This window comes from Gallus gallus, chromosome 6 (assembly GCF_016699485.2).
Source record: "Gallus gallus isolate bGalGal1 chromosome 6, bGalGal1.mat.broiler.GRCg7b, whole genome shotgun sequence".
Classification (NCBI taxonomy): domain Eukaryota; kingdom Metazoa; phylum Chordata; class Aves; order Galliformes; family Phasianidae; genus Gallus; species Gallus gallus.
Genome location: NC_052537.1, coordinates 8,747,656 through 8,774,703, shown reverse-complemented (window position 1 = coordinate 8,774,703; position 27,048 = coordinate 8,747,656). Strand labels below are relative to the sequence as shown.

The following is a 27,048-nucleotide window of genomic DNA, read 5'->3' as shown; positions in this document are numbered from 1 at the left end:
CCTTCAGCAGGAGGAAGAGGATGCATTTAGTAGGACCACAACTTCATCGTAGTCCTGAGGCTGGGTGATCTGGCCATTGACACAATCTAGAGAGAGCAGGTTGCACCACATGAAGCCTGTGCCATTTCCCCAGCACTTGCAGTGTAATACAGTAAAGCATTTAAGCCTTGGCTAATCTTTACTGCCTCTAGAACCCCATACTGCTTTAACAGCTATCTGTACTGTTCTGATGCGCTGGCTCAGGTACTCACTGTATCAGGTAGTCACCAGTATCAACTGAGTCCCCACCTGTGGCTGTACCACTCTAACACACAATGACAGTACTACAACCTTGTGGATCCTTTTCAAGAAGTCTACTTAGTAACATGCTCTGTCATCTAATACAAATGCCAGATTGCTCAAGAACAGTATGGAACACTTCCTCTTCAATGCAATCTCTGACTTTGCAAAGCATGAAGAAGAAATCCAATTAATGCTTACTAGACTGAGCTGTAAGATTGATGAGGGAAGCAAAAACGTATAAGCCATCTTTTGGTGTGAGCAGAAGGAACCAGCCACAGTGAACAGCTACCACATACACTACAGTACCACACACTGTCCCTATCTGCTCCAGCTGGTAACAGCAGTCTGAAGAGCAGGAAGCACATGCTAGCAGGTGCAAGACTGGAAAGGGATCTGAGAGATGCAGACTACAAACCAGTGACTCTTTCAGCACTTGTATAAGTTTCACCTCTGATTTATATGAATATCCTGCACAATACTCATCTCTAAGAACAGAAAAAGCTCAACACAGCATGAGAGCTAAAGACTAAGCTGCAGACCGTTTCCTGCATTCCATTGCCTCAAGCATTCTGTGTGCCCCTTTTTGTTGTACAACTCACAAACATTTGTGTAACTAAGTTGTACAAGCGAAAGTACTTGAAGCCAGCATTTGAGCTTCACAGAGCAGCTTTCAAAGAAAGTGAAGCTTACATTATCTCAGGAGCATTTATTTGGAAGTGTTTGTGCTTTGGCACCAAGTGTTTGCCACCAAGAGCAGCTAAACCCCATCAAGCCACCAGTGTGATTAACAATGGCTCACAAAACACTGTTTTGCACTGATACACAGAGTTAAAAAACAAAACAAAACAAAAAAAGTTGGAGAAATTTTCAAAGGTATATAAATACCCGCAACTGTATCATCAATGTGATGCAAACAGGAAGAAAGTTTGGACAAATTCCTGTGTGTGAATTATTCACTTAACTGAAACAATTTCTTTTTCATCGCAGCCTGACCAGGAAGAAAACCAAGACTACATAAGGCCTGTCATTCAGAGGGAGGAGGAATATGCTAAAGGTTCAAGTTTCATGAAAATAATTAAATCACTCGTTTTGCCTAACAAAACTGCAGGTCTCAGGAGCTGTCTACAAGAAGCGAGTCGTTCCCATGCAAACTGTCAAAGTTTTAAGAACAATAACTTGCTGCTACAGTTTATTTTTGTTTCTGTTTTTTTCAGAAGAACAAAGCATCTGATATCATGTCACTTGCAAACAACAAAGCATGAATGAAAAAAACATACATGTTTCTTACTGAGAATAAACAGATACTCACTTCGCAACAAAACATTTTATAGCACCTAGTGAATAATATGAGGATTTTATGGGAAATTTATGGGATACTACATACCTGCAAACTGATTAACTTCATCCACATACAGTGCAGAACTTGCTTCCCACTCCAGGACAGGGCATTCAAACTGGACCAGACATACTGGAAAACAAAGTGTGGAAAGGTAACACATTCTGAAAAGTGAAATTCTGAGGTTTCACAGGTAATTATGGATATTAATTTGATCTTGTGTCACTGACTTCAGCAATGCAATCTATCGTCAATGATTTCAAAACCACAGCAGCAAGGATGTTTACCTGCTTCCCTACAGGCACCACACACAGTATGTGCACTATGACTAAACTTTATTTAATCCAAGGCCAAGTTGACACAGTGTCCAGTGCCAAGTGCAGCTGGATACAAAGCCACAGGTCAAGTCACAACGCAAGCAGCAATGGATGCACCTGCTCCCTATCCAGCTCTCCGCTCACAAACTGTACTAGAAGGTTAAAAAAAAAATCCTACATGATTATGTAATGAAACCTTGTCTCAGTGCATCTGCAAAACAAGGTGGAAGTTCGACTGAAAAGACAGCCTTAGTTCAGACACTTTGCAGTTCTCAGTCACCTTGTGATCTGAACATCTGTTAATCGACAGCAACGTTGTTAGCATACTCATGCATCTATGTTCTGCATTTTGAATGACCTGCACCATTTAAAAAGTACAGATACTTGAGAGGGATACCCTCACACAACCAGCTCAGATCAGACCATAGCCTAAGGCAACCATGCAGAATCATAGGTAGACAGCAAATTACTGGAGTACAGGGAGAAAATTAGGGAGATAAGGGAGAGCAGTGTGAAAAAACAAAGTAGACAACAGGTGTCAATGTGCAAAGGAGCCTCTGAAATAAACCTGCACACACCTATCATCCTGTCCTTTGAACAGCAAAAGGATGCAGGGACCAATGGTATAATGCTGGGTTTCCACGGGTCTCAAATGTATTACAGGAGTATTTTATTTACCCATATGGTGCACCACTTGGGATAATCTATCTAGATAAATGTATTAACTTTTGAAAGAACATTTTATGCTTTTGATTTTCAGTGTGTGATCTCATTATTCCAACTTAGTTTTAGCCAAAATTCAATGATTATTTTAAATTACTTCAGTTGCAATGACTTCAGAAGCATGGAGAACTGTTCTTTGAGAGAGCTAACCTGTAAAAAGAGCACAGCTCTCCTTGCTCCACCACGTACTTGGGAGTCCTTTCTGCCCTGCTGAATGTAAAATATTTCAGAAAAACAAAATCAGGAAACAAACTGATATTTGGTCAAGAGCTCACGCTGGCTGAATAACTGCGGTATTGGAAACCATCAGCTCTAAAGATGGAAAGTCTGGAGCCAAGAAAAAGGCATTAAAGGATCACTTGGCTTGAGGTTTTACTGGTAAGATCTCCCAACATTTGAAACACGTGAAAGGCTACCTATGGATTTGGTGCCTTGACTTTTTTTCTCCTAACCTTTCTTCAAGAACAGCCAGCAGTATGATCAGCATCAAAGTTTTTCATACTGGGTGCAGTGAGAATTGTTTAAAATGTCACTCCATGACTCAACATGCAGAAATGCTGCAGGGTCATGGCACCGCTTCTTCCCTCCCCAGCCTGCACCTATTGCCCTCGTCTGCCTTTTCCCAGGAAAACACAAAACACACACACACACACACACAAAAGAGAATTCTACATATACTACAGATTGAATGTGGCTGGTTTCTAAGTAGAGATCTCTAAGTAGAGATCTGTTCAGATCTCCCTGGGTTGCCTTTTGTTTTCTTAGAGCTTCCAAGAAAATATTGCTCAGAAGCAATGAAGGCCAACTGTTCTTGGAGAAAGGCATACGGCAACCAGCAAATCTAGCAAGGCTGCACAGTCATTTTGAAAGAGGCTTGGAAAATCCTAACACTGCTAAAATTTATCTTCATAACTGCTGACAAGATCTAGTAAAAAGTTGGGGCTGTGCTCATGCATTTCATTGCCTTTCATAAGCCAAGATCTTATTAGCAAATAATTTTTTCCGAAGTTCAAAAGCCAAACTGTTGTGCATGCCTATTGCTTGTAGCAAAGTTAATAGCTCTTGTTGACAAAGTGTTTTCAAAGTACTGACATACATAATCATGTTATACTTGGGTACATCAGCCATTTGTTAAAAATCTGTCACATTCAGGCTCACCTGATCACCGTATCTGTATGTGGCAGTCTTCTTGACCGTGGTAGATGGGATGAACAAGAGCCTCAACGAGAAAGGCAAGTAACTGTGCTGCAGAGCAGGAGGAGAACCAGTCCAGAGGCTAAACATCGTAAGCCAAGAAAACCTAAGATCAGTTCTGCAACATATTTCCTTACACAGACTTACATCATTAATTCTCTCTGTGTCTCTGTTCTGTAAAATTGTACTTTTATATGACAGGCTCTGAGAATAAACACAGTATGAAGTGGCATACTGACAAGGAACATGGAAATGAGTCTCTGAGTCTCTGATAACTTCCCATTACCAATCAGTCATTTTTAACACTCAAAATGAATGATCCCAGAGAAATTACAATGGAAACTACTCACAAGAGACTGAAAAATCAACAGATTCCTGAACTGAATTCAGTTTCACGAGTATATGCTTAGAAGGATTCATTTCCCATGATGATACCATTTGGAAAGCAGTCTTTCAAAATTATAAGCAAAGCAAATCACCATCTAACAGCAATGCTATTTCTCTGCACTGGTCACAGTGACCAAGGAAGCCTTTCAAGTCATGAAGAACACAACCGGGATGTCTTGAGAAAAACACCTACAAAAACAGCATATCCCAAACCTGAGACTCTTGCATATTATTTTTGCACACTTTTTAATGGTGCTGATGTTACACAGCGCAGCTAGCCCCTTCAAAAATGCTAGGACAGAATCCATCCTGAAATACTGAACTGCAGTAACCTCAACACAGGTGCCAACTTTCCTGAGGACTTCTTTACCCTGAGGAGAAGGCAGACACCGCAGAACTTAGAGTTAACTTACCTATGACCCTTCTCATATGAACTTACTCACTGGACAGCACTGTTTCATTGGACAAAACCACCCCACAACTCTTCTTCTAAGATGTATGTTAAGGGGCCAGCATCTTTTTATTTTTTTCAAACACGTCTACCCAGCCAGTCACCTTCCTTTTCTCTTTCTGAGAGTGATTACTTTGCAGTACAGATCACTGTGACTTGTTCACCCCCTGTATTCCTTAGGGCTGTATGTTCTGCCAGCATCTGTAACATGGACTAGTAGATTCTGAGCATTTCCTGCCCTGTCACCACTGCTGCCCTCAGGTTTCACAGGGTGCCTCTATAGTAGTTGGGATCTGGAGCGTGCTTTTTATGACAGCCCCTCAGTCTCTCCACATACAGTGCTGTGCTTGCGTCAAAGAGCAGCCCCACACTGCTACCTAACTCCTCACCATCCACCCACCAAAAAAAAAAAAAAAAAAAAAAACCAAGAAAGTGAAAAGCAAAATAACCAACCAATCAACGAAAAAAAAAACCCAACAAACAGTCTGATACCTTTCCTCTCAGATAGCATCTCTAGTGAACCACAACTTTTGAACTGTTAACATTATGGGCTAACCTTTATCAAAATTGTTATTATTCAGGTCCTTGCTCACCTCACTGTAATGTGAAACTCACCTCTTCCCTTCCACCACTTTCTACTCCTTCTTTCTCTCTTTTGTATCTTCTTGTTCTATTTTACCATAATAGTTTCGAATAAAGTTTGAGCTCATCACTGCACCAAATGCATCTGAAATAACTCCTCCATCTTCCACGATTTCTTTGATTTTCTGAAAGTGAATTTTTATGCAAGTTATATCAGAGCGATCTGGAACTTCAGCATATCTTTAAAAATGTCACTTCCTCTAGTTCAGCCAGATGCAGCATGGCTTTTCTCTTTGCATAGTGTGCCAACTCAGGACCTAAGAAACTGAATGGAAGGACCTCAGCTGACTGCAACAGGCAGTCCCCTAACTTCATTTAGTTAAGTCGTTTAAACAACTGATACTGTTTTATGTTAAATTTCATGACTGTGTGACATTCAGGGATAACCACGTATGTTCTGTGTCTTTGGCAAATACACTTTTCCTATTATGCAATCTGAAAAAATACTGGTTTTGTTCTAATGTAATTGTAAGAATCAAATTTATATACAAGACCTTTAGAAAACAGAGACCCACCTCTAAATGCAAAGAACAAACATTTGCATTACCTATTTATATTAAAATATGCAGAAATTTCCAAAGTATTCAGTCAACTTATAAATTTTTATAACTTCTTCAAATTGTTAACATTTTTTTAACACACAGCATTATTTCAGCTTTGTGGAAAGCTCAATAACAATCTTTCTGGTCTGGAAAAAAGGAAAGAACATTATAATAGAGAATGCAGAATAAATAAAAACAAAACAGTACAAGCCGTACATCCACACATACAAAGACAACTTTCATGGTGAGCTATAAGCAATTATAATAACACAATGTGCTGCATGTTGATTTCACCAGTGAAAAGAATTTCTCCAGTTATTGAAGACTTTCCTGGCAGAATCTCAGAAAAAAAATCTGACATTCTCCCAATCTGACTTCTGTGCAATGCAAGTCATGCACATTTTAAACACTGATGAATAATGCTGCCTTTCTTCTATGAACTGTTAACAGCTGTAGAAACTATTATAGCCTGCTTATAACCATGTCTCTGTAGTCAATACTCTCCAGACACTTAGCAATACTAAAGCTATTCCTGGGGCTAAACTAGAATTGCAATGCGAATACAAAGTTTGATTTATGTTGAAATGCAACAACAAACATCTGATCTTTCCTTTTTTAAATGGTCATTCATACAAACACGAGTATCAGCTGCATAACTAGAAAGTGATGTACCGAATTTCTAGAAATCAGACAAAGGAAGACCACCCACAGTTACCTTCAAGAACAATAGTTTTGTCGGAGGCTGGAAGATTGCTGGTGAAGGTACTCTGTGCAGCCATGCTTTTCCTAAAGTCCTCATGGCGAAGCTGTGGCTTACGAGTGATGTTTCAATCATCTAATTTTTTCAGGTCTTCTGAAATACACCAATTTGATCAGCAGCTCAGTACCACACCTTGGCGCTGCTCACCATCAGCTGCACTCAGGCTGATCACAGGCTCAGTGGACTCCCTAATAAAATGGTCCAGATGCATCCGAGAGGAACTTGAGGCCTCTATCTGCCAACGTCATTCTTTCACATCCCAAAGCACAGGGGGGAGCTGGATGTTTTTGAAATGATGACTGGAAAGAGAGAAGAGAAGGCACATACGGAACAAGAACAAACGTTGAAGTACGTGCAGAATTGGAGATCTGACCCATAGACTGATGCATATCACTAAAATTTAACAGAAAACCGATGTGTTGAAAAGCTGGTTTTGATTTCTCATTCAAACTGCTATCCAAGTTCATTTATTTTTCAATGCATCGTCATCTTTCAATTAATGAAAACACATAAGTAAATATGATTAGATTTGTGAACAGTTTGTGATCTCTGACAGATAACAATTTAATTTGACCAGTAACAGTAATAAATGGAAGCTAACTTGAAGAAATATGCCCTTCCTCCAGGAGGATATCTTAAATCAGTCAGGAACAGTGTAAAGATATCAAATTAATGCTTCAACACCTTCAAGACTAATTTTAAATTGCAGAGGAATGGGTAGCTGTTAAGAGTATCTAGAAAAGTAAAAGACGAGCTAATTGTTCAGTTCATTGTTAGTTTTTCCTCTTTTGTGGATTACCCTTTAAAGGCAATTAAGCATTCTTCCTAGTAGAAGTTTCAGCATGCACCAGTATTCCCCACATAGCAGAGGCACACCTCCACCTTCTCCAGCAGGTACACAAGCACCAGCATAGCCTGTCTGCCCTTCAGTTCCCCCAGATTTTATCAAATAGAGAGCTGCAGATACAGTCCCAGCACTTGGCTGGGGAAAAATTGTAATTGGTCATATCTATGGCACATGCAGAATTGCTTTCCTAAAAGCCCCCAAAAGTCACTTTGCATGGCCATTCCTGACAGGTTTGGAACAGAATACATCTGTTTGGTCCTGCACTTTGGCCACAGCAACCCCAGGCAATGCTACAGGCTTGGGGCTGGAAGACTGTGTAGAGGAAATGAACCTGGGGGTATTGGTCAATGCTCAGCTGAACATGAGCCAGCAGTGTGCACAGGTGGCCAAGAAGGCCTATGGCATCAAGGCTTGTATCAGAAATAGTGTAGCCAGCAGGAGCAGGGAAATGATTGTCCCTCTGTAGGCAGCTCTGGTGAGGCTGCACTTCAAGTACCGTGTTCAGTTTTGGGCCCCTCACTTCAAGAAAGACACTGAGGTCCTGGAGTGTGTCCAGAGAAGGGCAATGAAGCTGTGAGGGGTCTGGAGCACAAGTCTCATGAGGAGTAGTTGAGGGAGCTGAGATTGAACAATCTGGACAAGAGGAGGCTCAGGGGTGACCTTATGGCTCTCTAAAACTGCCTGAAGGGAGGTTGAGGTGAGGTGGGGGTCAGCCTCTTCTCCCAGGTAACAGCAATATGATGAGAGGGAATGGCCTCAAGTGGCACCAGGGAAGGTTCAGACAGTAGTGCTGACCCTTATTATGGGGTCTTTCTTACAAAGCATCCTTCATCTTCTCCTGCTCCAAATCCTTCTTCCTGCCTCTTTGAACAATCTTATCTTAATTTAGGTTCTGTATCTTTGCTCCCTTTTTCTCCTTATTTCTTGATCTGCAATTCATATTTGCTAACTTTGTCATACTTTGAAAGGTCCTTCAGGCAGAGTACATGGTTGTTGGGTTTTTCCTTCCCTTTTCTATAACATGGTACATTATTTAAAAGTTTTCCCATACCAATGGAAAGAAATGATCAGTTTACAATACTAAACATATAGAAGAAAAATGTATGCACTTAGAGGGGAAGAGGACCCACTATTTTCATAAATTCTAATAGGTACTCAAGAAATTGCTTATTTTTCAAAAACACTAAACATGTACAATGCAGTAAGACTTAGACATTGCTGGATATTTTGGATAGTTTGGAAAAAAAGCAGAAGACAGGTACCAAGGTTACTAGAACCCATCATATCTTTTAGTCTGGGAATTTCAGCTCAGCTGTTTCTTAGTTCAGCACAGCCACAAGCCAATACCACAATCAGAATTCTACAGGGACTGCAGATGGGAAAAAAGAAGTTAAATTCAAACCAACCAATTTCCAAGGTCATGTATTTGAAAGCAGGGCAGGAGGGGGTCAAACAGCCTTACAAAACACACCAAGTACAAATTGCACAGCTACAAAATACTCACAGGTATTCTCTCAGCACTAGCTTGTCTTAAACTCAGTCATCAGTAGCTCTGTTGAGCAAAGTAAGAAAGATCAGGCTGTGGGTCACAAGAGCAGATAATTTACAATGAAAGGCTGACACCAAACCACGTGGAAAATTAAGCAGCTTGGACTGAAGGCAAACTTAGAGAGAGGGTAAACGAACAGCTATTTTGCCAATCCCTATTGAGCACAAAATAGCATTTTGCTACTGGGTGCAAATAACACACATGAAGCACACTAACAGCTGCAAGATAGGCGGGAAAAGCCAAATAACCTTCTGGAAAGGAAGAAAGGAAGAAAGGAAGAAAGGAAGAAAGGAAGAAAGGAAGAAAGGAAGAAAGGAAGAAAGGAAGAAAGGAAGAAAGGAAGAAAGGAAGAAAGGAAGAAAGGAAGAAAGGAAGAAAGGAAGAAAGGAAGAAAGGAAGAAAGGAAGAAAGGAAGAAAGGAAGAAAGGAAGAAAGGAAGAAAGGAAGAAAGGAAGAAAGGAAGAAAGGAAGAAAGAAAAAAGATTTCAAGTGATTTCATCCATCACAAATGATAAAGAAAACTGAAAACTCTCCAGCACACAGGCACGCCACAAATATGAAAACGGAGCTCCCCAGCAATGGGGTCAGAAAGATCTGACCCTTGGCACTAATTCTGTAATGAGAAATCTTTCAGACTGATTACCTCCTTATCTGTCTACATATATAAAATCATGGATAACGGAAAAACTCTCAAGCAATATTCTAAGCTGCATTTATGTTACAATAATTACATGTAGGCTGCTCAGAAGTGAACGGTAACCAATACCATTACCATAACACATCCATGCAAACATTTATAATGTGTTCATCATAGCAAGGAAGGACCAGGAATGTGAACACACAGAGCAAACAACGCTGCTAATGCTTCCCATTTTGGCTGGTAATGCTGTGTTAGTGCAGTCCACAGGCAGGTGCTGTCATTTCTGACAAGCCTGTTGGGTAGCAGTGACAGGAATCTGTCAGATGCTGCCCACACACGGGCCATGTCCCACATGGCATGTTGACCTCCAAGGAAGAATTTTCACTTTAAATTTCTACTGGGAAATGTTACATATACCAGCTTACAATGTGTAATGTATTACAGAGAAATGGTGAAGCACAACGGTCGAGACAAAACAATAGGAAATAGCCTCCAAAGACAGTAGTGGAGTTGCCAGGGCACATGCTGTGTTGGATCAGAGAAACAGGTTGGATCTTTGTGACTGAGGTGTGTTTGCCTCATCCAACAAGGTAATGGACAAAGGCACTTCCAAGCTGCCTGTGCAGTTCCCTGAACTTGTGGTTGCCAAAGGATTAGTGGTGTCGTAACAACTACTTAAAGCAGCCTCAGGCTTTGCCAAAAATAAACCACAAGTGCCTTTACCCTTGCGAAATCATGTTCACACCATTCACACTGCTTTTCCCCCAGAAAAAAAAGCCCCGTGCCAATGCATAAGATGGGTGTCAAAGACTGTTGATGTTACCTCAACACAACTAGCAACCACACAGCCTGTCGCCTGATTATCCCTTAAACCAAGGCTGCTTACTCCAGCTTCCTACCTACTTTACACCACAAAGTTCATGGAGAATATGAGCAACCAGTTTCATTTCCTAGTAGGTAATAAAATATAGGAGGCTTTTGACTAAGTATCTAGCAGAAGAACATTTGCACACCAATCCATGGCAATTCAGGGTGCTTCTGCTTCTGTGCAGAGGTTATCAGATCCGTAGCAGAACAATAAAAGTGAGCAAGAGTACCTTGCATTCAAGCAGTCCAGTGAAATGTCCAGCAGTTTAAATGGACAGGGAAGGTAGCTTTAATCCAAGCTATCGGACTTGCCACCTGAGCCTCTGAGACAAACATATAAGTTCCCTCTCTTGACTCTGCTGTGAGCAAGCCTGCCTCTGCAGTGGAGGAAATGAACTAGATGGGTGGCAATAACTTCAGCTGCAGCACAACGGGAACTTGGTTTGGTAAGTCAGGCAATGAGATAAGTTCAGTACTGTCTCTTTAACAAAAAGTAAGAGGACTCTGAAATTATTACTTTTGCTTTTGGAAATTGTATTAAGACCAGTGCAGAAAATGGTAGCAAAGAAGTGATTCATGAACACCAACAAAGTGATTCACCAGTGCTTTGCTAGGAAGTGATATCATCCCCACACATCTCCATGAGAATGGCAGAAGAGAGGCATTGTTCCATAGGACAGGAAAGTGCCATATTCTCCAGAAGAAAAATATTAAATCTGCAGGTGTGTATGGCAAACTAGAGGGGCATACTGTCAGTGCTCTAGGTACTGGATTCAACTGCCCCTCTCCAAGACTGTCAGATGCTTATAAGTACTGCTGAAGAATACCAGAACATTTCCAATATGATCAAGGATCAACCACAAACTCTGGATATATTTTAAAATTACTCTAGCGCAACTAGATACTCCACTACCTTCCCAAGCTGATCTATCACTCCTTGGCCCATTCCTCAAGCCACAAACAGTAAAACCCTTCCTGGCTCCCCACTTAGTAGCCCTCATCTGTGTGCTCCTGCATTCTCTTACCTTAGTCCTGCATTCTCTCAGACCCACAATATTGCCTCCACATCCCAAAATGGGCTCTCTTGCGAAGGTTCTATATGCCTTGGTAGCATCACTCTCCAGCCCTTTGCTCTACCCAGCATGGTTATCCCATTCCCAGGTGTGCCAGGGCTGCACACATGTATGCAGCTGCTGTGGAGGCAGAAAGCAAGGCAGTATTAGCTTTCAGTGTGTATGCTGTATGCTGTCTTCAAGGGTGACATGCTTGCTAACTGTTTTTTTCAGCTTTTAAAACTCTATCTCATGTGGGCCACGACCATGCTCTCCGCAGTTATTCTGGGTGGTATCAGCTTGTCAGCACCTCAAAGCCCTAAGTACTCTGCTATGCCTTGTAATTCATGATCTGCCCTTTGCAAAGCAGGCAGCAGTAGGCTTGCAGCTCTATAACTACTGAACTCACGATGACAGGTTGACATTGCCTGGACTAAGAGGATTTTATTTCTGTCAGTCATTTCTTCTCTTCAGCCTGTCCTGTGTGCCAAGATGTCAGCGTCCTACCCCCTAGTTCACTTGATAGCAATGATTCTCCCTCACCCACAACCTTCTTCTCATAGCACTTTTCCTTTCAGCGCCTAACATCAGCAGCCTACAGCACATGAAACACAATAAAAGCAGTGCTGCTTTCCTCCCTAACCTCCTGCCAAGCTGTCCCTGAGACCAGGGCCAGATCAAATCCATGGAACTGCCAGAGAAGTGAGCCGTCAATTTTGGGAATCACTCATTTCTCCCAAACTTCTTCAATTCCCAGTAGGAAAGTTGGTGAACCCACTGCGACACAGACAGCAGAGGCCACTGAGAAATCAAGGCTTTGGGATCAAAACAAAGCAGCGTTAGAGAAGTCATCTGCAAAGGAATCACAGAATATCCTGAGACAGAATGGACCCATAAGGATCATCAAGTCCAAAGGCACCAAGGGGAGAACAAGTCCTGTGCAATACAACGTGAAAGCAAGTTGTGAGTATTTATTCTGCAGTTGCTCCTAATATCCCAGCAGGGAATGGCCTTTTCATGCAACCCATATCCTCCAGTTAGCCAAATTCAGCTTCCTGTAGACCAGTGCTGCGGATGTGTGCAGACAGGGCCCAGAACTGAGTAGGTGTGGGATTTCTGATATGTCCAGTCATGCTTAGTCTAGGCAGGATGAAGAACAACTCCTTATGCAGCCCATCCACATTACTGGCTTCACCTACACAAGTAAGCAAGCCATTTACCAGCCTTCTACCTCAGTCTTTAAAGTAGCACCCAAAGAACAGACTGCAATGAGGTGGCTCCGTCCAGCACAGAGGTGCCCTCAGCTTCACACACAGTGGCAGACAGCTTGAATCCCAGAGACTGCAAATCTAGAAGGACGAAGTAGTCAGAGGGAGGAGACAGGAAATATGCTTCTCCTAACACTCAAATGGGGAACTTGATTGCATGATTTTCCCGTGTGGTAGGGCACTAGGTTGAATATATTCTTGAAACAGCTTCAGTGTTCCTGTATATTAGATAAGATCTTAGGGGAACTCAATCAGCAATGGAAAATGGAAATGTCCCTTCCTCTGGCCAAACGCACAAAAAGCACTGGGCCTGATTTTCCACCGGTGACATTCACTTAAGGTCATTGTAACCCCAACATTAACAGTTACTTCTGATACACTTAAATAAGAAGAACATCTAATTTTCAGTTTGGCTTAGAGAAAAAGACACTGTTTGAAGCAAACGAGCATAAGTAACCTATTACCAAACACTGGTAGAGAGAATTTCACTTTGGTGAACATATTCCTTCAAGTTATTTCTATGATCCAGATAAGCAGGAACTACTGTAGTCATCTCTTTAAAAATTACCATCAGTTAATCAGTCCTGTATTACAGTGTTTCATTCCAAATAGTCTCCTTGGTGCACTACGCAGCACTTCCTTTAAGTCATGGAGGGATACTCCAGAGAGAGCAGACAGGAATCGATCAGAGATACCCACTTAATCTCAATTACCAAGAAAAGTGAAGGGTTCAATCTTCTGTGTAGTATAAAACCTCATGTACCACAGGAACAGAAGCCTAAAGGCCACAAAGTACTTTCACTCTGTGTGTGCATCTTCCAGTGATGTCAGCTGAATGCAAGCTTCTGCTTCTCAGCCAGTACAACTTTTTCCAGAAAGTATTTTCATAAATGCTCCCCCAACTCTGGGCTTACATTTACGTCCCAACTAAATTCAGTGTCTCTCCACATCACCCGCATCTGAACCAACTGTCAGTTTTACAGAGAAAAAGAAGAAAAGAAAAAAAAAAGCACAAATAAAATTTACGTCATCAAATTCTGGAGGTTCTTTGAAAGATGAAAGCATTTTTAAATGTTGGCCTCGGGAAATATGTTCTCTGCTCAGATGAGCTTGAATAGGATGAACACATTCCAGGCATAAGGACAGCTGATAACTTATGGTAAGGTTAGCAGAGCTGAAGAACTCAAGAACATGAAGGTGGCTGAGGCTAACAGGTATCATTTCACCAAAGGACACGAGAGCAGAGTTCCTCCACTTGGCTCCTGAAGCTCAGATGAGGAGGGACAGAGTGCTAAGCTACTAAAATGCAATTGACCACAATTGTCTTCTAAGCTCTTGGATCTAGACTGCCCTTGTTCCAAAGGTGCAATACTGCACGAAATGCACAGCATACAGCGGAACAGAAGAACAGCCATTTTCAACTTATGCTTCTCATTAAGCTTTCAAATTCTGCACACAGAGTCAGCCCATTTTATCTTTTTGGTTACATTACAATACCTTTATACTAAAACAACCAAATTCTTGCTATCGAGCCCTTTTTTTCACTGTAATCATATGTCACCATTGAAGTAAAACAGATTCACACAGAAAGACTGTGATGAGCTAATCGAAGTAAAAGATAATGAATCAACTGTTTCTGTACACAAAATAAAAATCTGTTGTTACAAAGCAGCTAATGAACTGTTTCTGCCTTCAGTTACGTTATAGGTTGGCCTCTCGGATCCCAGGACTTATCATCACCTTTGCTCTCTCCATCACAGTCAAATACATCAGTCAAACCAGAAGATCCGTGCTAACAGTTTGTATTTCTACCAATTAAATAATGATTTGCCTTTTTCGAAGTCACTTAGAGTCACACAACTACTTGCACGTACAGCCACTTTACCCCTGGACTCCTGCTTTTATTCCCAAATACAAGAAAGCATTAGAGTTGACCAGATCTGCTCCCATTTGCCCTAGTGCTACATCACGTCACTTCCACCAAGAGCGACAAGTTGCTGATCTCTGTACCACACACAGGGCAGCAGGACTCTGTCAGGATACCTTTTCACTGAGCTAACTGCCACTAGCAGTGACTTGTCCTGACTGCAGCATGGGTGGACTGCAGGGTTTCTGTTCTGCAGCACACACGGCTCCTTGCACTGCCCTCTGACTCCTAGGGAGCTGCACGCGTCCCTCCAAGGTCCTGTGTCACAGACAGAACAGAGCAGGCTGCATAACCCCCTCCATTCATTTGATTTACAAGAATTAAATCATGCTGAGTAACACTGAACAAAAGACAAAACTGTTTCTAGTGTATTTACACACAATAAAATGAACCAATACGGCAAACAAACTGTACGCAACGTGCCCTATTATTAACTGAAGCCAGAAGAAATACTCTTCAGTACTTCCAGTGCTTATAAACACATGCTTCTGTCCTGAGTAACCCAGACCTTCCAGCAATTACTTAGCCCTCAAAGCTCCAAGCCATGTTTTCTCCACACCATGCACTCACAAGGGCTCACAGAAGGTCACATATAATTGGTCCCCAGCCCTGCTCCTTCCAAGCCCTCAGCGCTGAAGTCAGGCTTTCCTCCATCACCAGATTGCTCTGTTTAATTCTCCTGAGCTCCCTTCACCTACTGCACACCATGGTCACTGCCACACTGCCAAGCATGGTGCTGTGCAGGGCACAGCAGTAAAGGACAGGCATCTCGGTGCCAGAGCACAGCAGAACACCACACCAAGCAGCGTTCTGCTGTCAGCGACGGGGCAGCCACAGTGTGCACAAGGGCATGCACAGCAACAGTCTGACAACAGAAATCATAACAGTGTTGCCCTTATGTGCTCACAACAGCTGGGCTAGGAGCTGTTGTTCTGCTCTTTTACAGGTATAACGTTTACAGCTTCATATCCTTCCTTTCTTTTTGGTACCATAATAAGGCAATTAGCAGGTATAAAAAATGAGACTGAGCAAGACAGGATGGGATACGTCAAGAGGTGCAGCTCTCAGTGCCAAGCAGTGCTGGCCAAACAAGCTGACATTCCTCCCAGCATGCAGCCTGCCCTCAGCTGGGATTCACACAGCATCCCATGCAGAAGCACCCGGCAGGACTGTGTGTCCTTCTGCAGATGCATGTTTTCTGTCACCCTGCACAACATTAACAACCACGTAGCCCAAGAAGCAAACTTCCCCAAATGCTTCCCCTTGTATAAAAGGAAAAGTAATTTACTGCACAGTAAATTATCCATCTTGTCTACTGACCCATGTCAAAAAACAAAAAAACCACCAAGAGCCCTCTTGTGCCACCCCTCCACTGAGTGATAATTTAATTGAGGAGAGAAACTTGACGAGTCACAGCACATAATTCTGACAGAAATTCATTTGTCTTATTTTCCCCCTGCTAGAATTCATGGAAGTGGAAGATTGTCATCATTTTCAAGTAGGAGATGTTGAACTGAGTTTTAACTCTCTGATAAGCCTAGAAAAGAAGGTAAAGGGCCAGCTTCTCTAAGCAGGAACCTGAAGAGGCTCAGCTGAAGTGAGAGGAGACGAGGTGAGAACTAAGAGATTCAGATAATTGCATTCCAACCATGTATAGCCAGACTGGTACACAAAGAAACCGGCTGTATAAATGGAGAATTAGTGTCTCAGTAAAGAAGCAGTATGTATATATATGTTGATTATGCTCAACACTGCAATCCTCCAAAAAAACACATGTGCACAAGCACATTAAACTTACAAAAAGGGCTCTTCACAGCTTGAAAAAGACAGCCATCAGGCTGCTTGGGCAGCCTCACTTGTGCCTGCTTGTGTAAAGAATCAGTGGCGTCACACTGTTACACGCTACTTCCCTATAATGTAGTAAGTGGGTACCTTTAGGTCTTTCTGTTCTGCCTCAGACACCCATACGCTGACATGATGTACACAGGCTCTACATGTTTTATCTAGCACACACACATATACACAAAAAAAGAAACTGCTGCATTTAGCATTCCGTATTCACATTATATATTTATATACACACATACAAACAGGTGCAGGTGACCTTTCACACACAAACGGAGATTTTTAATAAATTCTCAAGTATTTCTCACTATTAATGGAATCCCTTCCCAATGTTGCTTTTCTGCCCCCATACCAGAGCAGCAGGGTAGAAGATATTCTGTGCCGAGCCCCCCCAGTCGCATCAGTAGAAGGCAAATCCAAAAAGTCACACGAATGAGGCCGTTATTCCCCCTGCGCACCAAGAAGGACCTCATAGATTTTGTTAGGTGAAAGAAGTGCACAAAGTCACTCAACCGTTCTGTGGGCTTATGGTTCTGTTCGCATCTCCATAAAGCATCTTAAATTTTAGTGTACACATAAAAATACAAATACAGTTCTCTGTAAGCAATGGCAACCCTTTGCATGTGCTGGGCACTGCATACACAGGACTCTTTGCAGGATTAGGCCTGTAAAGTACGTACCTAAATGCTGGTAAAACGTGTTTACATAATCCGTAAATAGATAAAGAAAAGTACATTCACACCAGCTACTGGGGAATGAAAACAAATCGTTTTTCTACTGCTAAAAGTACTGAATCACCTACCATCTGGTTTGGAAGAAAAAGGACTCACTCTAATTCAGCTGTGAAGAAAATCCTATCTAAAAAAAGTAATCACATGCTAAATCCCCCTACGTTCAATTTCCAGTCATTTTAACATGGAGACATGACAGAGCATTGTTTTCCTGGAAAAGAAAGAGAAAAAAGAATAGTAAGAAAGACGTGAAGTTGTTAGGCCCTGATCCTGCAAACTGCAGATCCTTAGCTTCAGGGAACAGTGGAAGCTATTTCTCAGGAAAAGCTGAGTCTACGTATCAGCTTCTGCTGGAAGGCATCCTAATTTCCTAGGAAAAATCTGACACACACTTGCTAGCACGCTGTGAAATGCTAAAGTAAAATCTAGATACTAAATATCTGAACTAATTTCCCTTTATACACTGTCAACATTCATTTTTTCCTCAGTCATGGAAGACAGATACACATATGTGTAGGGTAGCACGGTGCAGAAGCGGTGTGTTACTGACAAGTGTATCACTGCAACTGAAGAAGAGCATATGGTCACACACACGCTCCAAGTACTACTTTTGTCTTCCAAGTAGTCAAGGCCTGGATGAGGACCACAACTCCGAGAGAGATCAATACAGCTGTGTGGGTGGCTTTAAGAGCCCGTGGGGCCCGGCCTCTTGCCTCCGCTTGCTCCAGTCCACCTCTCCCTTATTCAAACACTTGCACAGAACTCCCTTCTTCCATCCCAAGGTCTCGAGGAGTTAAATATGGACTCTTTATCTACAGGACAAAGACAGATCTCACTGGAAAACTGACTGATTAACCTAAATGCTACGAACACCTGAAAATATTGAAAGAAATTTCCCCACCTCGCTAAATATTTTACCCACTAAATTTTACCGCTCACCTCTTTTCCTTCCACGAAAGCCTTCCATGTAAAAAAAAAAAATCTATAATTTATTTAAAATAGAAAAGATGTTCCTTGGCTATTCCTCAAATATGACTTTTTCTTTCCTTCTTAAATCTAACACTATTGATTAACCCTGTAGAGATCCTCACAAGGATAGATTTGATCTCAAAATTTAATAAGAAACAACAAAAAATCTCTCACTAAAAAGAGACTCTTAGAACAATGTGTTACAGCCCAGATGTATACCCAAGGGTGATTAAGTTACTGTGGCTTCATACGTTCCTTACTGCTTATCACCTGCGTGACAACTGTACAGTCCTCACTCATGATTGTGAAATAGAAGGGCTTAGCTTAAAGATAGTCCATGCTAAAGCTTTGTGGTGGTGAGGGAAGGCTGTGGGTGAGCATCAAACAGGCTACAGTGACTCAGCTGCAGAGCAGTAACTCTTTAAGCCACAGATGTAGGATTACTTAAGGCCTTGCTAGTAACCTGGGGAAAGCTGTCCTGTGATCACTATCTCGTGTAGCACAAGAAGTGGTAGACCCACATTTAACACCCTCTGGGACCTCAGAGCTGGTAAATTATCTACGTCCAGCTCATAGGCTAAAAGAGAACAGAATCACACCTTACACTAATACTAAAGCACTCGAATAATGCATATTATCTCGATGCAGGCAAAAGTAAACACAGAGCTGTAGTGATACTGGGAGGAACAGACATGCACTGGAACACAAGGCTTTCCTTGCAAAGCAACTTTCCCCATCACTGCCAGATGACGAGGCCTCTGCAGCCTCTGCATGCAGAGTGGGCCTTTCCCCTGGGTCATATGAACACAACCCTCTCTTACCATTTGGAAGTCAGCTGCTGAGGGGAGGGCTAAAGGCCAAGAGAACTGCTTCCAAACAGAGATGACCTTGCAAGCTCTCTCCCACCCTCTGCTCTCTCACTGCGTAACCGAAACGGGACCCTCGGGATTCTCCTAAAAAGTCACGGGGAGAGAAAAAAAGTAAGTGGAGTGCTGACGTAACAGCAGCTGGGGGGGCCTCAAGGATCTGTCAGCCAGTGACGGTGGGAGAACTGAATGGACGGGGATGTGGTTTCAGAAATGGCAGAGAGAGCCCTGCTCCAGCAGGCGGGTGTCACGCTGTGCCCCATCTGCCACAACCGAGCGGGTGCCGATGCTCCACTTTGCTGCAGCGTTTCACCCACGCCGCACGGCCCCAGCTCGAAAGCAGGATCTTCCACACAGGAGATAAGCCCCGTGTGCTAGGAGAGAGTCAGGACCACAGCCAAGTATGGCTTTTGTTCTGTATCAAATATCACAGGAAGCAGATTTCAACTTTCCCAACAGGTTTTAAACAGCACTTAAATTAACAGTAAATTGTATCAGTAAGATGATACATAACTCATGCATTTTGCTGCTTTGGAATGCGTTTATGTAAAAATAATGCTGAAATTATTTTAATACAATCATATATAAAGATATGCAACGAAGAAATCACAAGTCGTTTTAAGTAAGTCATGCAACATTTTTATCTGTGTCTCTTCTGCCTGTTTCTGTCAGTTGAAAGATGAAAAGTGATAGTCCAAATCACAGCGTTCTGTACATTTAATGTTAACCAATATAATTAGTGACTCCCGTTTGTTTCTAATTACGTTCTTCAGAAAACAGTACCCGTGCATCTTCTGTTGATACTTTGCTTTGAAAGTTATGCCAGTAATGAGAACGACAATTCTGGACTCAGAATTACACTTGCAAATTGAGCTGTGGGCTTCTTTAATCTACATAACCATCAAAGGAATCTTCTACCTTCCTGCCTGTATCTGCACACTCAGTGTTACGGGCACTTCAACAAAATTATTCACACTTATTCTAAATTTTAGATTTATAAGTCAGATTTGTCCCAAGTCAGATAATCTTTTGAAACACTAAAGATATATGACAAACAGCGATAACTCCCCACAGCCACTAGCAGATTTCTCCCTCTTCCCCTGTCTCTTTGAATTGCCAGGACTGTATACAACCGGTGGAAGTACCCCGCAGCTCCACTGCTGCTGGAGGGCAGAGTGCCACTACACAAGTGGCTCTGGGCAGAGATGTCTTCCCGCAAATGACACACCAGCAAGGGAGCACATGAAGGGAAAGCAGTTTCTAACCACACCTGTAAATGTCTCCTTCCTCCTAGGCAGGATTGGTCCTAGACAGTCAGAGAGTTCAGAAGAAATGAGGCCACAACTTCACACTTCCAGTCATCACAATCTAACCTAAATGTAGTCAGGGACATCAGCACGGATCTGATTGGCATCAGCAGAAACCATGAAATCAGAGGAGCTCTGCTCAGAAGATTAGAATAAGGCTCATTATTTCTGCAGACTCACACACAGGGAGAAAAGCACGCCACACAGCCTTTCCTACTCTGAGTCACTCCAACAGCTCCAAGCCGTTCAGCAGCAACTTGTCAATAAAATTCATTAATGATGTATTTTATACAGAAATAGCGTATTTAACTGACAGGCTACAACAAATGAAGCGTTACAGCAAGGTGTGAACTGCGTGCTTAATAGAGTAAATGAAATACAGGATAGGTGTCAGTAAAGAAGTGGTAAAAGTGAGCGAGAGTCCAATGTTACACAGATCTGCTCAAAGTTTGGTATCCACATGAACCTAATTCCCCTCCTGATCTCAGTTCAGTTACATCGAGCGCTCCTTTGCACTTCTACTGACTTAGAAATTCTCTGATGAATAACTGATAATCAACTTTCTTTTACGTAAGCCATTATTACTGGAGAAACAGCAAATATTACAGACATGTTTGTCTTCACTCTTTCCAGACTTGTTCTCATCATAATCATATCTGCCTGATATTTGTATTTCTCACTCTGATTGGTGGTAGCTTTATAAAACAAACAACTATACCCTTGCATAACGAGTAGCACGAACAGTGTGAAAATTTCTTAGACACAGTCTTATTTTTTGTCCTACGTGAATACACCTCTGCAGTCACTGGCAACATTACGACAGAGGATGGTTTCTGTACTGCCTCACCAAGTTGTACACCTTGTGAAATATCCCAGCACCACGACACAACGTGCTAACAGCCAACCACTGACCTTCTCGGTAGGCGCCTGTCATTGTTCTCCATTCGGGACTTTTGGTTTACCAATGATTACAGGTAATTCTAACTTCTCGAACCGAATCAAGAGGATCTGGGAAGCAGCTCCTAGAAGAAAGTGAAAATGAGTAGGGGATACTTCACAGATCGGGGAAAATTGTAACACGTAACAGTAATCGAGAAGCGAAAAGCTAAAAAAACTGGTAGTTTCACAGGAGAGTTCAGGTAGCAGGGAGAGGAGCTCAGAAGTGGTGGAGAGGGGGTGGAAAGAAAATAGATGTAACAGTTCTGAATACATTCTCTATGTGAGGAAAAAACCAACAAACACAGCAGGAGGCCAAAACTGTAACCTGAGCCTGACCTCCCTCACGCTGGTTTTATCATAAAACCACCGTGCTGAACTTTGGTCATTGCATCACCGATACAAAGTAGTCTCAAAGCCCAAACAAGCAACTACAATGTGGTTGTTTTTTTCCTTTCCATGCATTCAAGATGGTAGCTGTTAGCTAGATGATGCTAGAACATCATCTTTCGGATAATAATGATGTCAATATATTTGTTAGCTGGCTGGACAACTTGCTTTTCAGTGCTGGTTGTTTTGCACGTTTTTTTTTTCTTATATATCACTGAACTGAAAAAATGTGGGTGTGATGTAACATTTAGCTGGAACGTTAAGTGCCAAAGACAATTTTTTGTCCACATCAAACCAGTACAGTAGTTAAAAACATTGCGGATTGTAGGTTATGCAAAACATAAAGCTTGTCACCAATGTAATATGGCACCAGGAACGTTCACAGGAAGATATTCTTAAGATCTTTCAAAATCTTAATAAACATCCTTGCACAAAGGTGATTCATGGTTTACAGAGTGATAAGCACAAAGGGTCCAGTAACTCACCTGGTATCAACCAGCAAGTCAAGATCAAGCAGAGATGCAGAGCTCAAAGTCCTGGTTTTCCATGCTGATTGTCCTTGCAATGGCATGCTAGGCAAGCGCACAGAGTCCTACCACTACCAAGCATTTCTGCTTCCACAAAACAGTCTAATTTTGTGCTGCACAGGAAAAGAATCAGTGTTGGAAAGTAAGCATTTTAGCAATCACTTCCAAGCATAAAATGTAATTGCTGAGTGAGAACACAAATAGACCCCAAGCCAATGCTGAGATGATAGATGATTATCACCGATAACAATAACTGCCAAAAATTCCAGCCCGTACCTCCATGATTAAACTGACAAACCAAGCACAGGGGGCTGAACAGAAAAGCAGACTGAACAATGAGACTTGCAAACCTCTCGGTGTCTGTCAGTACCCCATGTGTCAGCCAGTATGGCAACGGGGAGGCCGTGACTGTCCCCAACAGTTCCCTCCAATACCCAGGGCCATGGGCTACTAAAGGCTGACTCCGCTGCTCACCCCTAAGCACAGATCTCTGCCCCCTTGTCCCAGGTGTGCTGCCAGCTGCAGAAACACGCTCCAACACTGGCACTGGAGAGAGAAATGCTTTTAAAGTACCTGTGTCAGAACAGACAGAGCCACGTTGTGTATGGATTTGGTTGGAACTCAAAACTGGCAACTCGACTGAGCACTCCGAGAAGGAGAATCAGTTACACCGTGACCTAAACTTGCATTCTGTGCATCGCTGATGTATGAAAAGTGGGAAATAGGTTTGGGAAGAGGGTTCCAAATCACTAACCCTTGTTAGCAGCACCAGCATCCCAGCCCTCAGCGGGCCATCACACACCGGCCATACTTCTGATTCCTACGTATGAATGCGGTACGTAATACTGCAAGGCCACACACATCTGTCTTAAGTTTAATGCACATCTGAAGAACTCAACTTGTCTGTAATCGGGAAAACACACCTGTTTATGTTGCTTTTAAAGGAAGTTACTGAGCTCGGTGGCTGCAGCCCCCGGAGCCCTACCCAGCTGCTCGTCAGAACCGTCACGGGCCGTGCCCACAGCACAGCAGTAGCCGGGCGCCTGACACCTGCTCCGAGAATCGGACTCGAGGCGGCACGAGTCTGTACGTTCCCGCGATCAGAGCGCAGTTTTCGAAGTTTGAAACCGCTCTGGCCGGCCGCCCTCGCGCTGCCGGGAGCCGCGGTGCGCGGAGGACCCGGAGGGAACGGGGACGGCCCTCGGCGCCCCGCGCACCCCCGCCCCAAGATGGCGGCCGCCCCTCACGCCGCCTCCCGACCCCGCGGCCCCTCGCGCGCCGCCCGCGGAGCGCGGCCTCCGGCAGAGCCGCCCCCTCGCGCCAGCGCCGCCGGGAGCCGTAGTCCTCCTCCCGCCCCCGCCGCCCTCCGCCCCGCGCCCTCGCCGCCGCCGTGCCGGGACCGCCCCCGCGCCGTCCGAGGGGCGGCGGGCAGAGGCGCGGTGCGGCGCGGGGGCGGCGGAGGCGAGGGACGGCGAGCGGAGGGCGGCGGACTACGGGCCCCGTGGTGCACGGCGACGCGGGCGCGCCTGCGCGTCTGGGCGGTCGCGGGAGGAAGCGGCGGGAGGAAGCGACGGGAGCGCCTGGCGCGGGCGGGCGCGCGGGGCCGGGCCGGACCGGACCGGGCCGGGAGCCGCCATGCCCCGGGACAACATGGCCTCCCTGATCCAGCGGGTGGCGCGGCAGGCGCGCATCACCTTCCGCAGCCCCGCGGGACCGGCCTTCGGGGAGAACCTGCACCGGCTGCAGCAGCTGCTGGACGAGGTGCGCGCCGAGGACCTGCACTTAGCGCCGCAGGGACCGGCGGCGGCGGCGGGGGGCGCGGGGTGCCCGCGGGCCGGCGCCGTGCCGCCCGTCAGCTACATGCACATCTGCGAGACCGAGAGCTTCAGCATGGGCGTGTTCCTGCTGCGCGGCGGCGCCTGCATCCCGCTGCACGACCACCCGGGGATGAACGGCATGCTGAAGGTGCTGTACGGCACGCTGCGCATCGCCTGCATGGACGCGCTGCCCGCCGCCGCCGCCCCGCCGCCGCCGCCCGCCCCGGGGCCGTGCCTGCGCGCCCTGCTGCGCTCCCGGCAGCACTACACGCCCGCCTCGCCGCCCTGCCTGCTCTCGCCGCACACCGACAACCTGCACCAGATCGACGCGGTGGAGGGCCCCGCCGCCTTCCTCGACATCCTGGCGCCGCCCTACGACCCCGAGCACGGCCGGGACTGCCACTACTACCGCCTGCTGGAGGGGCCGCCGGCCGGCGCCGAGCCCGCGCTGCCGAGGGAGGTGTGGCTGCTGGAGACCGCGCCGGCCGCCGACTTCTGGTGCGGGGGAGAGCCGTACCCGGGGCCCCGCGTCTGCCCCTGAGGCGGCGCCCGCCGCGCGCCGGCCCTCGGGACCGGAGGGAACGCCGCGGAGCGCCCGGCCGCGAGGGGAGGCGGACATCGGCGCGGGGAGCCCCGCCCGGCCCGGCCCGGCCCGTCCGACCGCGAGAGGACGGCGCCCCGGGCCGCGGCTCGGCCCTCCGCCGGGATCGCGTCGCTCCCGCCGGGGGAAAGGCCGCCGGCACGGGCTGCTCGGAAGGCCGCGCGCCGAGGACCGCCCGGGGCAATAAAGTGACGGTGTATTTATTTCTTGTGGCTGACGTGCGGTGATGGAGGAGTGGCGCGGTCCGTTTCTACTCGACTGAGCGTTCGGAAAACAACCCAGCGCCCTGCGTGCGTCGCCGGGGCTTCGGTGAAAGGGGAGGGTCGGGCTCCGGCAGAGCGAACGCAATGAGAACCCTCCCGGGGCCGCCGCCCCCACCCCCACGCTGCTGGGAGCGCCGCACCGCCTTCCCCCGGCGGCTCCGGGACGGGCTCCGCTACAGATGGACCGAACTGCCAAATCCCACCCCGGGGCGACTCTCGGGGCGGGCGGCGCTCCGCGGATACGCAGCGGTGTGCGCGGGGTGGGAGTGGAGTGAGTTCCCCTCCTGAGGGACGGTGTCGGGTCCCCAGTTACCATTTAACAGTTCTTTACAGCGTTACGTGTCAGATCCAGCTCTTAGAACTGAAGTTACAGAGCATTCCTATGCATGTTCCCTCAGCCGGGAGGAGACCCGCAGCTGCTAATTAACTGTGCTTGGAAGTTCTCATACAGTAGTGGCCGAGGGGAGCGGAAGCTGTGGGCATTGTTAGAGAAGACCGCTGCTGTCCCATGGATGCTGCTGTACGACACTACTCACTTGCCTGTAACCTATAGATACGTATATCCCTCTGTACACACACCCTAGGTTCAGATAGGATTTGACCTGATAACTCCTCTCCAAAAGGTCTGTGTTTTTCTACGGACAAGTGAACACTGAGCTGTGGAAGCCTCGTGGTTTCGCTCTTTATACTATTTATAAAGATTACTTTTTCGTAAGGCTTTTAAATAAACGTAGCGTAGAAGAGACGCGGCGCATTTTGCCTTGCTGTGCTGTAAGCAGCCTTGAGATACAGCGTGTCCTCAGCGGGGGATGCGATCTTTCTAACGGGAGAAACTTTCTCTAGAGGTGAGGTACCTGTTTGTGCTGCAGGGAATGGCCCGGTGCCTCCGATGGCAGAGCACGCCGTGCCATGGGCTCCAGCCCGGGTCACCTGGTGGGAATGTGAACACAACCCCACTTCCTAAGGGATGTTAGCAGCCTGCTCCAGAAACTGTCCCACAACCAGCCTTCGCGTTTCTTTGCGCATTTATAAAAGCAGACTTGTTTTTCCTGTACAATTGCTTGGATGGGTGAATTTTTAAGTGATTCTGATACAGCATCGCTTTTTTAACTGGGGAGGGCGGGGGGGAGGGGAGGGCAGGAAGGGCTGCAGAAGAATGAATGTAAAACACCGTCAGCGTTATGCATACACATTAATGCTTTTGCAAGGAAAAATTGGTGGAAATTATTTTGGTCAATTTCCATTTATTCTTACAGCACTGTGGAGCGTCTGATGTTTCTGCAGCGGGCTTACCTGTTTTTCCTGGAATTCCCCTGCAGCTTAGCATTAGTTAATGTGCAACAATTCTCTATCAGGCGTAGTCATTAACTGTAATGCAGTGCCTCGGAATGGCACAGCCTGTGTTTCTCACTCGCTCCAGCACTAAATGAAGACTCATCCTTTTCCTGAAGCCCACAAAGACAGCGTGCTGCATGCAAACAGCGGTACTGGAAAAACAAACTGCAACAAAGAGCATTTCGGTTCTGTATCTCATCTCTCTATCCTCCCCTTAGGTCTCTCTTGTTGCTCTTAATTTTTCCTCCATGTGTAAGACCTAGTCAAGACATGTAATGGGATAGGACTTCAGTGCACCTTTCCACAGAGGACAGCGTGGTCCCTCACGCTGTAGAGTGCTGTGAACAGTTGTGGCAAAACCATTTTGTTTTGTTTTAAATAACGGTGTTAGCATCAAAGTATTAAAGTCATCGTGTCAGAAAAAAAAAGAGCAAAGAGAGCCTGAGATGCATTAAAGAAAAGCCTCTTCTTGCTTATTCAGTGATTGAAACTTACTTCACGTGTTCTGGATATCTGTAAGCAGAAGGTTTGAGTCTGTAATGCTGTTCCTTCTCTCTGCAGTCTGTTTATTGTGTTTTCACAACAGCAAAGTCACTGTTATTGCTGAGTTACAGAATAAATACGGGATATCTCACCACCGACCAGTCATTACTTTCCTCCGCAAGTGTGACAAGTGT

The 27,048-nt window shown here is 45.1% G+C and overlaps 2 protein-coding genes and 1 long non-coding RNA gene across 8 annotated transcripts in view; 1 reads left to right on the top strand and 2 right to left on the bottom strand.

The window, feature by feature from the left end:
* RTKN2 (rhotekin 2) overlaps positions 1 to 27,048 on the bottom strand; it is a 220,277-nt gene that overhangs the window by 164,414 nt on the left and 28,815 nt on the right. For all 4 annotated transcript variants that reach the window (XR_006939531.1, XR_006939532.1, XR_006939533.1 and 1 more), the window contains exons 8-14: positions 22,314 to 22,468; positions 21,415 to 21,524; positions 6,590 to 6,933; positions 5,880 to 6,020; positions 5,306 to 5,457; positions 3,817 to 3,934; positions 1,667 to 1,750 (exon numbers count right to left, since the gene is read on the bottom strand). The gene's annotated coding sequence lies outside the window, so the exon portion shown is untranslated. The remainder of the gene's footprint in view (positions 1 to 1,666; positions 1,751 to 3,816; positions 3,935 to 5,305; positions 5,458 to 5,879; positions 6,021 to 6,589; positions 6,934 to 21,414; positions 21,525 to 22,313; positions 22,469 to 27,048) is intronic.
* LOC124418074 overlaps positions 1 to 27,048 on the bottom strand; it is an 86,500-nt gene that overhangs the window by 30,637 nt on the left and 28,815 nt on the right. For all 3 annotated transcript variants that reach the window (XR_006939642.1, XR_006939640.1, XR_006939641.1), the window contains exons 8-14: positions 22,314 to 22,468; positions 21,415 to 21,524; positions 6,590 to 6,933; positions 5,880 to 6,020; positions 5,306 to 5,457; positions 3,817 to 3,934; positions 1,667 to 1,750 (exon numbers count right to left, since the gene is read on the bottom strand). This is a non-coding gene — a long non-coding RNA (uncharacterized LOC124418074). The remainder of the gene's footprint in view (positions 1 to 1,666; positions 1,751 to 3,816; positions 3,935 to 5,305; positions 5,458 to 5,879; positions 6,021 to 6,589; positions 6,934 to 21,414; positions 21,525 to 22,313; positions 22,469 to 27,048) is intronic.
* Positions 23,915 to 27,005, top strand: ADO (2-aminoethanethiol dioxygenase). The gene has a single exon (XM_015288139.4). It carries the CDS (start codon positions 23,991 to 23,993, stop codon positions 24,711 to 24,713), a length of 723 nt encoding a protein of 240 aa, XP_015143625.2. The 5' UTR covers positions 23,915 to 23,990; the 3' UTR covers positions 24,714 to 27,005.

What these genes read in the sequence shown, in the direction of transcription:
- ADO (XM_015288139.4), top strand. Translation starts at nt 23,991, where the DNA reads ATGCCCCGGGACAACATGGCCTCCCTGATCCAGCGGGTGGCGCGGCAG.